The sequence below is a fragment of the Chinchilla lanigera genome, unplaced genomic scaffold (assembly GCF_000276665.1).
Source record: "Chinchilla lanigera isolate Chin_1 unplaced genomic scaffold, ChiLan1.0 scaffold00157, whole genome shotgun sequence".
Classification (NCBI taxonomy): Eukaryota; Metazoa; Chordata; class Mammalia; order Rodentia; family Chinchillidae; genus Chinchilla; species Chinchilla lanigera.
In genome coordinates this window covers 821335-833898 of record NW_004955558.1, presented here as the reverse complement: position 1 = coordinate 833898, position 12564 = coordinate 821335, and the positions used below count along the sequence as shown (strand labels likewise).

At 53.3% G+C, this 12564-nt stretch overlaps 2 protein-coding genes across 5 annotated transcripts in view; one reads left to right on the top strand and one right to left on the bottom strand.

The window, feature by feature from the left end:
- Positions 1–7046, bottom strand: part of Has1 (hyaluronan synthase 1) — a 9957-nt gene extending 2911 nt beyond the window's left edge. The window contains exons 1-4 of the mRNA XM_005412672.2: positions 6715–7046; positions 2985–3689; positions 1182–1407; positions 546–678 (exon numbers count right to left, since the gene is read on the bottom strand). Of these exons, the coding sequence (XP_005412729.1) occupies positions 546–678; positions 1182–1407; positions 2985–3689; positions 6715–6792 (1142 nt within the window). The 5' untranslated portion in view covers positions 6793–7046. The remainder of the gene's footprint in view (positions 1–545; positions 679–1181; positions 1408–2984; positions 3690–6714) is intronic.
- LOC102004982 overlaps positions 1–12564 on the top strand; it is a 38962-nt gene that overhangs the window by 17466 nt on the left and 8932 nt on the right. The window contains exons 9-11 of one of the 4 annotated variants that reach the window (XR_001232321.1): positions 1564–1684; positions 2072–2285; positions 2710–2974. The exons of 1 other annotated variant lie outside the window; for it this stretch is intronic. Coding sequence is in view for 1 of the 3 variants with exons in the window: in XM_013508875.1 (XP_013364329.1) it covers positions 1564–1623 (60 nt within the window). In the remaining 2 variants the exon portion in view is untranslated. Of the gene's footprint in view, positions 1–1563; positions 2522–2709; positions 2975–12564 lie in introns of those variants that run through there. 2 more of the 4 variants (XR_001232322.1, XM_013508875.1) reach the window with 2 other exon arrangements.

Genomic DNA, 12564 nt, shown 5'->3' with positions numbered 1-12564 from the left:
TTCTTTCTTTCTTTCTTTCTTTCTTTCTTTCTTTTTCTTTCTTTCTTTCTTTCTTTCTTTCTTTCTTTCTTTCTTTCTTTCTTTCTTTCTTTCTTTCTCTTTCCCTCTTTCTCTCTCTCTCTCTTTTTTTCTCTCTCCCTCTGCCCCCTCTCCCTTTCTGTGTTGGCATGCTCACTAGTTAGCGTGAGATCCCGCCCGTCTCTCACCTTCCTGTCCCACCTCACACTTCACCTGCAGTGACCCTTGCTGCCTTGGTTTCCCGGTAGTGCTGACTCACCCCTCCCACTTGGTCTCATCAGATGGAGTCCACTGGTCACATGGTTCATTGCACATGTCCCTTGGCCCTTTATGGTATCTTCCTATTTCCCCTAATATCTCACTAGGTGGAGCCCACTATCCTGCACATTAGCTTGGGTTTGGGGGATTCCCAACTCACACACACACACACACACACACACGCAGACACACACACGTGCGCACAGAAGCTCACTGGCCTCCCCACACCCACCACCAGGTCCCGTCAGCACCCGGTCCCTTCAGCTTACTTGGTGGCATAGCCCATGCTGAGCATGCGGTTTGTGAGGTGCCGGTCATCCCCAAAAGTGCAGTGGGTGCCCAGGAACTTCTGGTTGTACCAGGCCTCCAGGAATTGCTGAAGGAGGTTGTTTCTGTATAGACCTGGGTGGGGGTGGGGGTACCAGAGCATCAGCTTCGCTGTCCCAAGGCAAGGCCATCCCCGGCCCCATCCTCAACTCCAGCCCCGTCCTCAACTCCAGCCCCAGGCCTGTGCTCACCCCATTCCGACATGCCTGTCATGAGCCCATGTCTATTCAACTGTAAATCTAGCCACTCTCATCCCAGTGCCTTAGGCATCCTCAGCCCCAGCCCAAACCCGCCTCCAACATCAAGCTGGGCCCAACTGGTCACTGACTGCAGCCCTGTCCCGTCCCCTTCCCAGTCCCTGCACCAGCACAGCTCCTCTCCTCATCCATGTCCCTTTCCCACCCATGTCCCACCCCCACCCTACACCCAGGCCCGCCCCGACACCGCGCCCACGCCAACACCTAGTCCTGTCCCATCCCAAGTCTACCCTGCGCTTGTCCTTGCCCCCAGCCCGGAACACATCCTCAGGCGCCTGGGCCGCGCTTCTCCCATGGCACTCAAGCCCCACACACGCTCACCCAGGGGGCCGCTGATGCAGGACACGCAGTGGAAGTAGCTCTGACAAGCTCGCTCCACGTTGAAGGCAACCCAGTACCGCAGGCTGCTCAAGAAGCTGACCCAGGAGTCCAGAGGGTTAAGGATCCGAACGTCCCCCCCAACCGCCCCGACTCGGGGGTCCTCATCTAGCACCCGCACCAGCTCCAGCAGCGCCATGGGGTCCAGCCTTGTGTCTGAGTCACAGACCTGTGAGGGAGAGGGGGCCAGGATCAGACCAGACACCCACGCAGGGCTGGAGTTTGGAGGGAGGGCGCCACGAGGTGGGGGAAGGGGCCCGCTGCAAACAACCTAAACATAATTCTGCAATGTTTAATCATGTTCAATGTCTGGTTTCTTCTGAAGATGAACTACAAGACCATCTTGGATAATACCCAGCTCTACTGTGGGCAATGCTTGCTGTAACAGAATACGGTAAAAGTGACGGGCAATGACACCTCTAATTATATGACCTTATATGGAAGTGGTGAGTGATTTTCCAATATAACTAAGCCCCCAAATGTCCTAAGTATAAGTTGATCAAAAGGAGACTGTCCTGGGCGGGGCTGACCCAATCAGGGAAGGCCTTTACAAAGGATGTCAGACTCCTTGTTGCTGACCTTGGCTCCCAGGAAGCTCCTATGGCTTCCAGAGATACTCTGCCGACAAACACAGAAGCTTGGGAGAGGACCTCTGCCCCTGGGTAAGACCCAGACCGGGTTGACACCTGGTGGCAGCCTGGTGACACCCAGATCAGAGCACCAGTCTGTGCTCAGACTCCTGACTCACCAAACTATGAGATAATAAGCTGGCAGCTAAGTGACATGGTTATTGGTTCAGGCCGCCAAATTTACCGTAATCTGTTTTGCAGCAGTAAAAATCTAACATAGTCTATTAGTGACTAAATCTCTACACGCAATGGCTGGAGGAATGACTAAGTAAATAAACAAATCTCTATACTGAGTACGCAGACGGATGGATAAATACAATCTCAACATCAAAAGGAGGGAGAGAGGGAGCGGATCTCCGTATCTAATGGTTACATGAATGAATAAAAGAGGGACCGGTCACCCTGAATGGAGAGACGGGTGCTTGAGTGAATGGGTGAAGGAATGAATTTCTACACTGGGTGGGTGAAGACAGGAAGGAGGAATATTATATTGAATGGTTAGAGGAACCCTTGAATGCGTCTGTCCATGAAATGAATGGATAGATGAATGGGTGGATGACTGAATCAAGGGAGTACAAAGTTTCTGCCATGAATGGTTAGTGAAAAAGAAAAGGAGGAGCCGGGTGTGGTGGCGCACGCCTATAATCCCAGCACTTGGGAGGCTGAGGCAGGAGGATCATTGCGAGTTCGAGTCCAGCCTGGGCTATAAAATGAGCTCATGGCCAGCTTGAACTGCATAGCGAGGCCCTGTCTCAAAACGACAAAAAAAAAAAAAAATGACTCTACTTGATCAGATAAATTAATGAATGGTCTTCATATTGGATGAATGGATAAATGAATAGGTAAATGCATGAGGAGCGTTTCTCCCTGGAAGAGCTGAGTGGGTGAAAACGGACGGAAAGATGCACTGCGCTGAACACACAAATGATCTGGACACTGACGGGGTGGACAGAAGCGCGCACACGAGTGATAGAAAGCCTCTCCACGGAGGGACGCGCGGATAAAGGAAGCAGGACAGGGAATCACTCAGTCTCTACACTGCGCTCGCCCTTAGCCAACGCGGATCTGGACGGAAGGAGGGCCCCCGGGAGGGGGAGTCGGGTCCCGGGCCGCTCACCTGCACGTAGTCCACCGAGTCGCCCAGCGCCTTGAAGGCCGTGTACATGACCTCGCGCTTGCCGCCCCAGCGCTGCGCCACGCACACGCACCTGCGCGTCCTCACCAGCGCCTCCACCGCCAGGCGCCCGGGGTCTTCGGCCTCCACCTCCCGGTAGGCCCCCGCGCCCGCCGCGCCCGCCGCCGCAGGCTCCCAGGGCTGGTGGTAGTTGCCGTCCCACACGTAGGTGGCGGGGTCCTCGTCGGCGAAGACCTCGCGGAACATGTCCACCATGTAGAGGTCCTCGGCGCGGTTGCCGTCCACCACCATGAGCACGCGCAGCCGCGCGCGCGGGTACAGCAGGGCGCGCGCCGACGCCAGGCACTGGCGCAGGTACGCGGGGTCCTCCTGGTAGGCGGAGATGGTCAGCGCCACGCTGCGCGCCGAGGCCGCGTCCGGGGGCCCCCGCTTGGCCGCGCGCCGCGCCGCCGCCGCCACCCTCCGGTGCTCCAGGTACGCGAAGAGGCTCTGCGCCACCAGGTGCGCCGAGAGGAAGGCGCCGTAGAGGCCGAAGGCCAGGAGGCTGTGGCGATCGGAGGCCAGCGGCACCCCGGCCGCGTAGGCCCAGGTAATGAGGCACAGGATGAGCAGCGCGAAGGCGACGGTGAGCACCCGGCGGGCCAGGCCGGAGCAGCGGCGCGCCGCGCGGGTGGGTTTGGGCACGTCCTGTGGGCGCGGAGAGGGCAAAGGCAGGGATGAGCCTGGGCCTCCTCCGGGAGACCCCCTCCCCTTTTGTACAGATTTCCCCAGACCCCAGCAAGGTATTTTTATTAGTGAGGGTCCTTATGGCCAACAGGTGTCTAGGGTGGGAGCCCGATTTTATCCGTCCGGATAATGAGTTATTTTTCAGGTTTTAGACATCTCTTAACTGCACTAGCTCTGTATGCAGCAGAGTGAGGCAGGACTTCCTCTGTCCGTCCCAGTGACACACAAAGTCAAGATTCATTGCACAGTCCGAGATTTCTCAGGGGTGGGACCGTGATAATAACAGCAGTTAGCGAAAGGATACCATAAAATGCACATAGTGGAGCTTTTCTAAGCCTTGTATGTGAATTAGTTTATTTTAATCTTCACAGTTGCCTGGGGCAAGGACCATCTTCCCATTTTACCGATGGGGCAGCTGAGTCACACAGAGGGCAACCTGCCCAAGGCCAGACTTGGGAAGGAGCAGATCCAGGATTTGAACCTGGGAATCCAGTCCCTGAACCACAGTTTTCTGTTCAGTACTGGCCTCGTCCCTCAGGGCAACCCTGGGAGACAGGGTGTTTGCAGCCACCATACAGATGATAAAACTGAGGATGAATCAGCCAGGAGGAGTGGCCTGCGCTGGGTGGGCAGCCGTAGGTGAAGAAATTCTCTCTGAGACTGCCCAGGGGCCTGGTTCTCTTTCTCCACTGCATAGCTCTTTTGGCCAGTATTGCTAGATGAGGGGAAGGGTGCCTCATCTGTGAAATGGGTACTTAGCACCTCGTGCAGTCCCAGATAGCTTCCACTCTATCTCTACCCTATGAGATAGGTGCTGCTACTCCTTTGTGTTACAGGTGAGGAAACTGAGGCCCAGAGAGGTGAATTCTCTTGCCCAAGGTCACACAGATACTAGGTAGAAGAGCTGGGCTCCGGACTCAGGCAGCACCGTCCTCTACACTAGTCGCAGACCCCGCCTCCCAGGCTGAGTGAGATGACTCTGTGGACCACACCAGCATGACAGCCGCGGGCGGCTACTAAGCCCTTGAAATGCAGTTGGTACCAAATTTTTGAATTTCACTTAATTATAATCATTTAAAACATTAAAACAGATACTCTAGTTATTGGGAAGTGTTTACTATGTTTGGAAAGAATTAAGTCTGTGAAGCATCTATTTGTCAACCATAAATGTTACAAAACCAAAGTTCGGAGGAAGTATTTCCCATGCAGATATAAGATCTGAGGGGCCATGCTGTGGACCCTGGACTTGGAAGCCTGAGTCCGAAAGAAGGTAAAGTGTCTCATTAATATTTTGGTGTAGACTACATATTGAAATGATTGTATTTTTAATAAATAGCAAAGCTCAGAATGTTAACCGCTCCCCTCTGTGTATACATTGTGGACTACATCACAGTCTAGTACAGAGAGATCAAAGATCAAAAGACCCCAAATTCTCAAATATTTATTATCTGGAGATGATAAAATAATCAGAGAACATTTTCAGACTCCAAATACATTGGGGTTAAATAACAAATATATTGTTAAAATTCATTTCACCTGTTTTCATTTTTTCAAATTTTTAAATCATATTTGAGGCTCATGTTATGCCCCTATAGGACAGAGGTGAGGCTGAGCTTTTGTGGTTTGTTTTTGAAGGATAGGTTCTTGCTATGCTCTGCATGCTGATCTCAAACTTACAATCCTCCTGCCTCAGCTTTCTGAGTAGTCTCGACTGCAGACATGTGATATCCTATCCAGTTTGAGGTAGAGAACTTAGCTCAACAACAATTATTGTTTCTTTTAGAATCCTGTTTCTCCGTCCTTTTGCCTCAAACCTGGTCCTTGCCAAGCTCACGGTGATGGCCTGATTCATACTGAGGGACTCACACAGCCCCGGGCCCACACACGCACATGTGTGCTCACACATGATGGGGACACACAGACTAAAATCATTCGTATTCTGGTTTTTTTTTGGTTTTTGGTTTTTCTCCGGTACCGGGAACCGAACTCACGACCTTGCGCTTGCCAGGCAGGCGCTTTGCCGCTGAGCTAAATCCCCAGCCCCAATCATTCGTATTCTACTAGATAACCACAGACACCTTCTCTCAGAAGAGCACGGTGACCCCGGCGGCTGCCAACATCAGCCACCGGGTGAACCTTCTCACACATGCCACGCACGTGGACACACATCCTTCATCAAGAAGGAGCAACACACTGGGGCTGGGGATTTAGCTCAGCGGCAAAAGCGCCTGCCTGGCAAGCGCTAGGTTGTGAGTTCGGTTCCCAGTACCAGAGAAAAACCAAAAAAAAAAAAAAAATTAAAAAGAAGGAGCAACACGGATAAAGATGTCCACAGGGAACAAACTCACAGTCACCCACCCGTGCATCTGGGATGGAGGCAAGGACACGGAGGGTTTCAGAAGAAGCAGCAGTTAACGTTTCAGATGAGATGGAACCATATGAAATTGCTATTTTTGTAGCTAAGGAGCAGCTGAACATGGCAGTTTCATTTGGTTCAATTAAACATTTTTTTGAACATGTAAAACCCCAACCCAGACTCATGTGTGCCGGGCAAGTACAGCTCACTTCTTCCTCTGCACGCTTACTCTCACGTTCTGTCTCTCTTTCCCAGGGCACACAGTCTGTCATACATGGATTTATCACATTTTTTTTTTTTTTTTTTTTTTTTTTTTTTTTTTCTCTTTTTGGTTTTTCTCCGGTACCAGGAACCGAACTCACGACCTTGCGCTTGCCAGGCAGGCGCTTTTGCCTCTGAGCTAAATCCCCAGCCCCCTATACATGGATTTAGAGCAAGGTAAACACGGACATGTCACAGCTCACACACATGTGCATGCACGGCCGCCCGCAACACGGCAGTGACAGGACCCCTCACACTCCACCCCGCATGCTTGCCGTCCCGCACACACCCGCCCCTGTCCCACATGCCGGGGCCCCCATGCAGTCACGCTGCACGCATGCGGGGACCGGCACACACGGTCACACACACCTGTGTCATCCTGCCGTCTGGCGGCTGCTGCTCCTCGGCGCTCTGCGGTCTGTGGCCCGACAGCGGCAGGAGGGTCATTTGAAGACCCGCGGGGCGGAGGGGCGCTGACGTCAGGAGACGCGGGCCAGGGGCTGTGAGGTCACGCAGCCCGGCAGCTCCACCCGCTTCCCGCCAGTGCCCCGGCCCCTGCCAGACGCCAGCTGCACGCTCGCCTCAGCCCCGCTTCCCTGGCCCTTCTCCCCGCCTTCTCTCTCGCACGTGGGGAGCTCTCCTCTCTCTGCCTGTGTTTCTTTCTCCCACATCTATTCCTCAGCTGTCTCTCGTGTCTCTCCTCTCCTCCGTCCTCTGTCCTCTTTCCGTCTCATCTCTCCTCACTTCTTATTCTTCCTTGTTTCCACCCTCCTCTTTATTTCTGTCTCCATCCCGTCCCCCACCTCTCCTCACCTCCCCCCTCTTCTCCCTCCTCCCGCCACCCCAACACCGCCCTTGCCCCGGCCCCGTCTTCGCTCTCCCCAGCAGCGTCTCCAGGGACGCGGCTCTGCCACAGGCCGAGGGAAAAAAACTTATACACGTGCGTGTCTGTGGGTGTGACTGTGTGTGCACTGGCTTGGGAGGCAGTGCTGCCTGGATCGAGAGCCCTGAGAGAACCTCTCCCTAACGGACGGGAGTGTGTGTGTGCGCACACGCGTGTGCACACGTGCTTGCATGTATGTGTCTGCACGTGTGTGTGTGTGCCAGTGTCCGGAGCACAGGGCTGGAATTTACCTCTCCAGGGACTCAAGGGTGAATTTCAAGTGGTTTGTCATAGCTGCCTGGGCTGTCAGGAAACTGAGTCGGAGCAAGGGTGGAAAAGAGACGCGGACCTGGGGGACCGCAACCCACAGCGCCTCGGGGCCGGATGACTCATTGTACACGTCACCGCTTTCATGTCTTTCTTTGTATGAGTGGGTAAGAATCTCTGTCTAATGCTATCCCCCTGCTCCTCTTGCTCTGAGGGGATGGGATAACGTCTGACCCAGGCCAGCAGCCGTCTCGGGTTCTCCCTGTGTCTGCTCAGCCCCTTCCGCATTCTTCTCTGGCTCGCTCTTCCTCTTCCCTGTCCACCTGCAGACCCAGCTCTCTGTCTCTGTGTGTTCCGGTTTGCTTTTCTCTCCCCCACCTCCCGCTCCCCTCTCTCTTTCTGTCTCCACACCCCCACCCCATTCCCTCTACCTGATTCACTGTTCTCTATGGCCTTGTCTGTCTTTCCTTCTCAGATTCTGACTCTTGCTCTCCTGGATTTCCCGATTCTGTGACCCTCTTTCTGAGTGTCCTTCGCTGACTTTCCCATCCATTGTGTGAGAGTGTGTGTGTGTGTGTGTGTGTGTGTGTCTGTCTGTCTGTCTGTCTGTCTCTCTCTCTCTCTGTCTCTACTTATTTCTCTGTCCATCTATCTTTCTGTCTCTGTCCCTCTCCACCCTCAGTCTCTCTCCATTGCCGCCTCTTCCTGAGGCTTTATCTTAGAAAATTTTGTGTCTCTCTGACTCACTCTTTCACTTTTCTGTCTGACTTTCTCTCCTCCTTCCCTTCTCCTCCTGGCTCCATCTCTTCCGGCCTTCCCTGGACCTGTCCCCTGCCAGAGTCCTCACACCCTGAGTTTCCCTGGGCAAGTCAGGGTGTGAGTGCTGGGTCAGGGCTTTGCCTGGGCCTGACCATTGGGGAGAAGGCCCAAAGGGATGGGAGCCAGGGCGCCGCCCACCCCGGCCGCGGAGCTCAGGCTGTGTCTGACACTGTTGCCTAGAGCCCAGGCTGCCTGGTGTCAGGATGACGGATCTTCTGATGGAGTCCAGCCCCAAGCAGGGAGAGGAGGTTCCCTGTGCTGTGGGAGGCGGCAGCCCAGGTCCCTTCCAGAAGCCAGGCATTTGGCTCTCCAGCCTCCACCCTGCCTTGCCTGGGTGGAGCAACTGTATAAAACCAGATGTTTCTAAAACAAGAGAGAGTGAGAGAGCAAGAGTAAGAGAGAGAGAACGAGAGAGAGAGAGACAGAGAGAGAGAGAAGGAAGTTACCCAAGAAGTTTCATCTTCTAAGTGCTAAGAGTCCAGGCCCCAGCCCTCCCTCCTCAGATCCAGGAGCCTGGGCCCATCACCTTCCTCAGACCCAGGGGTCCAGTCTCCCAGAATTCCTTCAGGAAAAGACGACCATGGCTGGGTCAGGGCTGGAAGCAGCCAACCCAGAGCCGGAAGCCGGGACAGATGAAGCTGGTGTGCTTTGCAGAAGGCAGGGCTTCCAGCACTGTGTATTAGTGGCCATCTCTCCCAGAACCTGTCCCACCAAAGGTGACTGAGTTTGGTCCTGGCTTGGGCTTTAGTGGCCTTCTCAAACAATTGAGCATCACAGAAAACGTCAAGGTGTGGTTTATGAAACACCGGGGCAAATGGACCAAAGGGTGGAGAAGATAAGGCAAAAATGGAAGAGAGACAGAGGAAAAACATTTATTCACCGTAGGGACATCTGCAGAGCTGCTGGTGTGTGTGTGGGGCGGGGCCTGGGCTGGGCGATGCCTGGGCACAGAGAGATGACTCAGGGGGAGGCCTTGCCCTTATGGAGGTGCCGATCTGGTGCAGGAGACAGCTGTGTAAACAGAGGACCACACACCAGGGCAGGAAGAGTCTACCCGACCTGAGAGTCAGTGAGGCCTTCCTGGAGGAGGTGATCCCAGCTGATGAGTTAGCCATGGCAAGGACTGGGGTGGAAGGTGGCACAGGAAAGGAAAATCGCAGATGGGAACTGGTGTGGCCAGCCCACAAAATATGGGCTATCGATGTTGAGGAAGCATACAGGGGGATACCAGCGGGTGGGAATGGGGTGCATAGCAAAGCCCATGCAGGGTTGACAAGAAAGACTGTATACATAATTCTGGTGTGCAAGGGGTTGCTCTGAGGCGGGTGTACATTCTAGAATGGCTACATCGAGCTGTTGGATGTGTACCACGTGTGGGGTATTGCACACTGGCCTCAGAGGCTGGGCCTTTATTCTGTGGTCTCAGGGAGCCACAGGAGGGATGTGAGCTGGGGAGGGGCGGGGTCAACTCTGGTCCCATTTGAGGGACAAACTGAGCAGACAGACCAGGGGTTCTTGGCCAGGGTGACTCAGTGGTTGGTGAGGTCATGACAGAGATGCAGGGTGTTCTCTGGGCTGGAGAGAGCTCTGAGGCTTGGATGGGGTTGGAGTTGTAAGATGGTGCAGGCTTAAGAAAACTCTGAGGGGGGCCTAGCAGGAAGATGGGGTGCATGGGCTTCAGCCAGCAACTCACTGAGCCCTTCATCTGAGCCAGCGCAGGCTAGCTTTGCGCCTCTTCTTGCCCCATGTCAGGAGGTACAGGTCTGGATGGTTACCGTAGGCTGCTAGCCAAAGTTTTATTTATCTGTGGTCAACCATGGACCAAAAATGCTAAAAGGAAAACACCAGAAACAAACAACACATCAGTTTTAAATTGTGTGCTGCGCTGAGTCCTGTAATGAGAGCCAATGCTGCCCGTCTCTGTCCTGCTGGGCTGTTGCTCTTCACCTTGTCCAGTGTGTCCACACCCTATATGCTGCCTGCCCGTTATCATCGCACTTGGTTTCAGGTGGCCCTTATTTTACTTAAAAACGGCCCCGATCACTTTTTGGCTTTTGGCTAAGATCAAATGTAAAAGTAACCTCAGAGCACAAGAGTCATGTTTCTGGCAATTCAGATACGTCAAAGAGAAATTATAAAGCACTCCCTTTACCTGACAATTCTTGATTATCGATGAAGTTCAGAATTATCTGTACTTTCAAGCATCCACTCTGGGTCTCACCTGTAAATAAGGGGGGACCACTGTACTTGTGTCCTGGAGAACTAGGCAGGGTGAGCAAAGCCCAGAAAGTAACCAGAAGAAGTTAAATGTATTTAACCAGAAGAAGTTAATGTATTTCATTAAATGCTTGAATGCAGGTTTATTTGCTAGATATCCTGGACTGGAAAGGAAAGGAAGCACTTTGAGAGAATCCAGATACTGAGAGACCAGAAACAGGAAGTGTCTGAGGGGGCTTGGCCCCTTAACCCCCTTCTGCTGTTCCTTTTTTTCCCATAGCATTGATTACCTTCCTACATACTATGTGAATTTTCTCATTTAGTATTTTGCTTTGATTTTTTTTTTTTTTTTTTGAGCAAGGATCTCTCTAAATATATAGCTGAAGCTGGCTTTCAACTCACTGTGTAGCCCAGGCTGGCCTCAACTCTCAGTGATGCTTCCTGGCTCAGCCTCCTGAATACTGGGATTACCGGCATGCACCACCACACCTGGCTTGCTCTTTTAGGATCGTGTGTGTTGTGTAAAGTGTGTCTCCTTTGAGAGAATCAAGCTCTACATAAGCAGTTGTCTTTACTTGCTTTATGCATGGTAGTCTTTGGAGCCTAGACCAGAAGCTGATAACTAATAGGTGCTCAGTAAATAGGTGTCCTTTGAAGGAACGATATTGGGACAGGGAATCAAAACAGGGATGGGGATAGGGAAGGGAAAGAAAAAGAAGGAGGGTTGCTGCCTGTTTCTAAATTTCTGACTCTTGCTGTCCTTGACTTCCTAATTCTGTGACTGTCTCTCCCTAAGTTTCTCATCCTCTGTATGTGTGCGCATGTGTGTTTGTTTGTCTATTGATCTAGCTGTCTCTATCCTCTTTCCATCCCCTCCGCATACCTATCTCTCCTCTGAGGCTGTATCTTGCACGTGTTCCTCTCTGTCCTCTGATTCTCTCTTTCCTTCACTGTTTCTATTCTTGAACTTCTCAGTCATTTTTCTTCCCATTGCCCCATCCCTTCCCGACTGCCCTGGACCATCTGCTCGGCAGGGCCGAGGCTCCACACCCTGGACTTTCCCAGGCAGGCAGAGTAAAGGAGAGAGCAGGAGGGTGTGAGGGAGGACGATAGTGAGAAAGAGGGAGGAGGGCAGGAGGAGGTAAGCTGGAGGGAGAGACCCCACGGCTGGGACAGCTCCCGCCCCTGCCTCACAGGCTGCCGTGCTGCTCAGAGTGGCTGGTATGGAAAGACAGAGCCTTCAGGGAGCTCAGGGGAGCTTGGGCAGGAATCTCTGGGTTCTGGGATCTGGGAGCAGGCAGCGGCCTCTGGGCTTCCAGGAACACGGAGGCTGACTCTTGTGGAGCAAAGCCAGGCTGGAGTTAGACCAGGCTGTTCCTCCCACGCACTGCACTCTGGGAAACACCTAGGCCTCCAGGATTCCTAGGAAACCCTGGGAGAGAGGGAAGCCATGGGCCTGGGAAGGAAGGGAAATCATGACGGGGAGGGCTGTGTGCTGGTGAGCCAAAGACAGCGCCTCCCTGCTTCCACCACTTCTGCCCTCTCCTCTGGAGGAGACAGAGCCAGCGAGAGAAAGAGGGTGGGGGACTTCCTTCTGCAGCAGCTATTGACCCTGTTCCAGAGAAGTAGAGAGGAATCTGCCTTCTCTGGAAGGAAAAGGAGGGCTGAGAGCAGCTTCCTGCTCTGAGCGATGGGGTGCGGGTAGCGGAGCCAGGTAATAGAAATCAGGTGTTGAGGATTAGGTTTCTATCTACTGAGCGGGTCACAGTGGGGAGTGAGGCCTGAGTGTAGACCCCTGGGTCTGAGGGAGGAGGCTAGGCCTGGATGTCTCCATCAAAGAAAACACCCTGGCCCTGGACTCTTGGGTCCACCAGCTCTGATATCTGACAGAAAATTCTCCCTTACGTAGGTTACCGTTTCACACTTGGGTTAAACCCTGTGTTTCTTCTCATCCCCAAGTTCCCATTGCCCACCTGTGTCCTGGCGCCACCCCAAACAACCAGGACAGAAGAGCCTCCACAGGAGGCGCACAC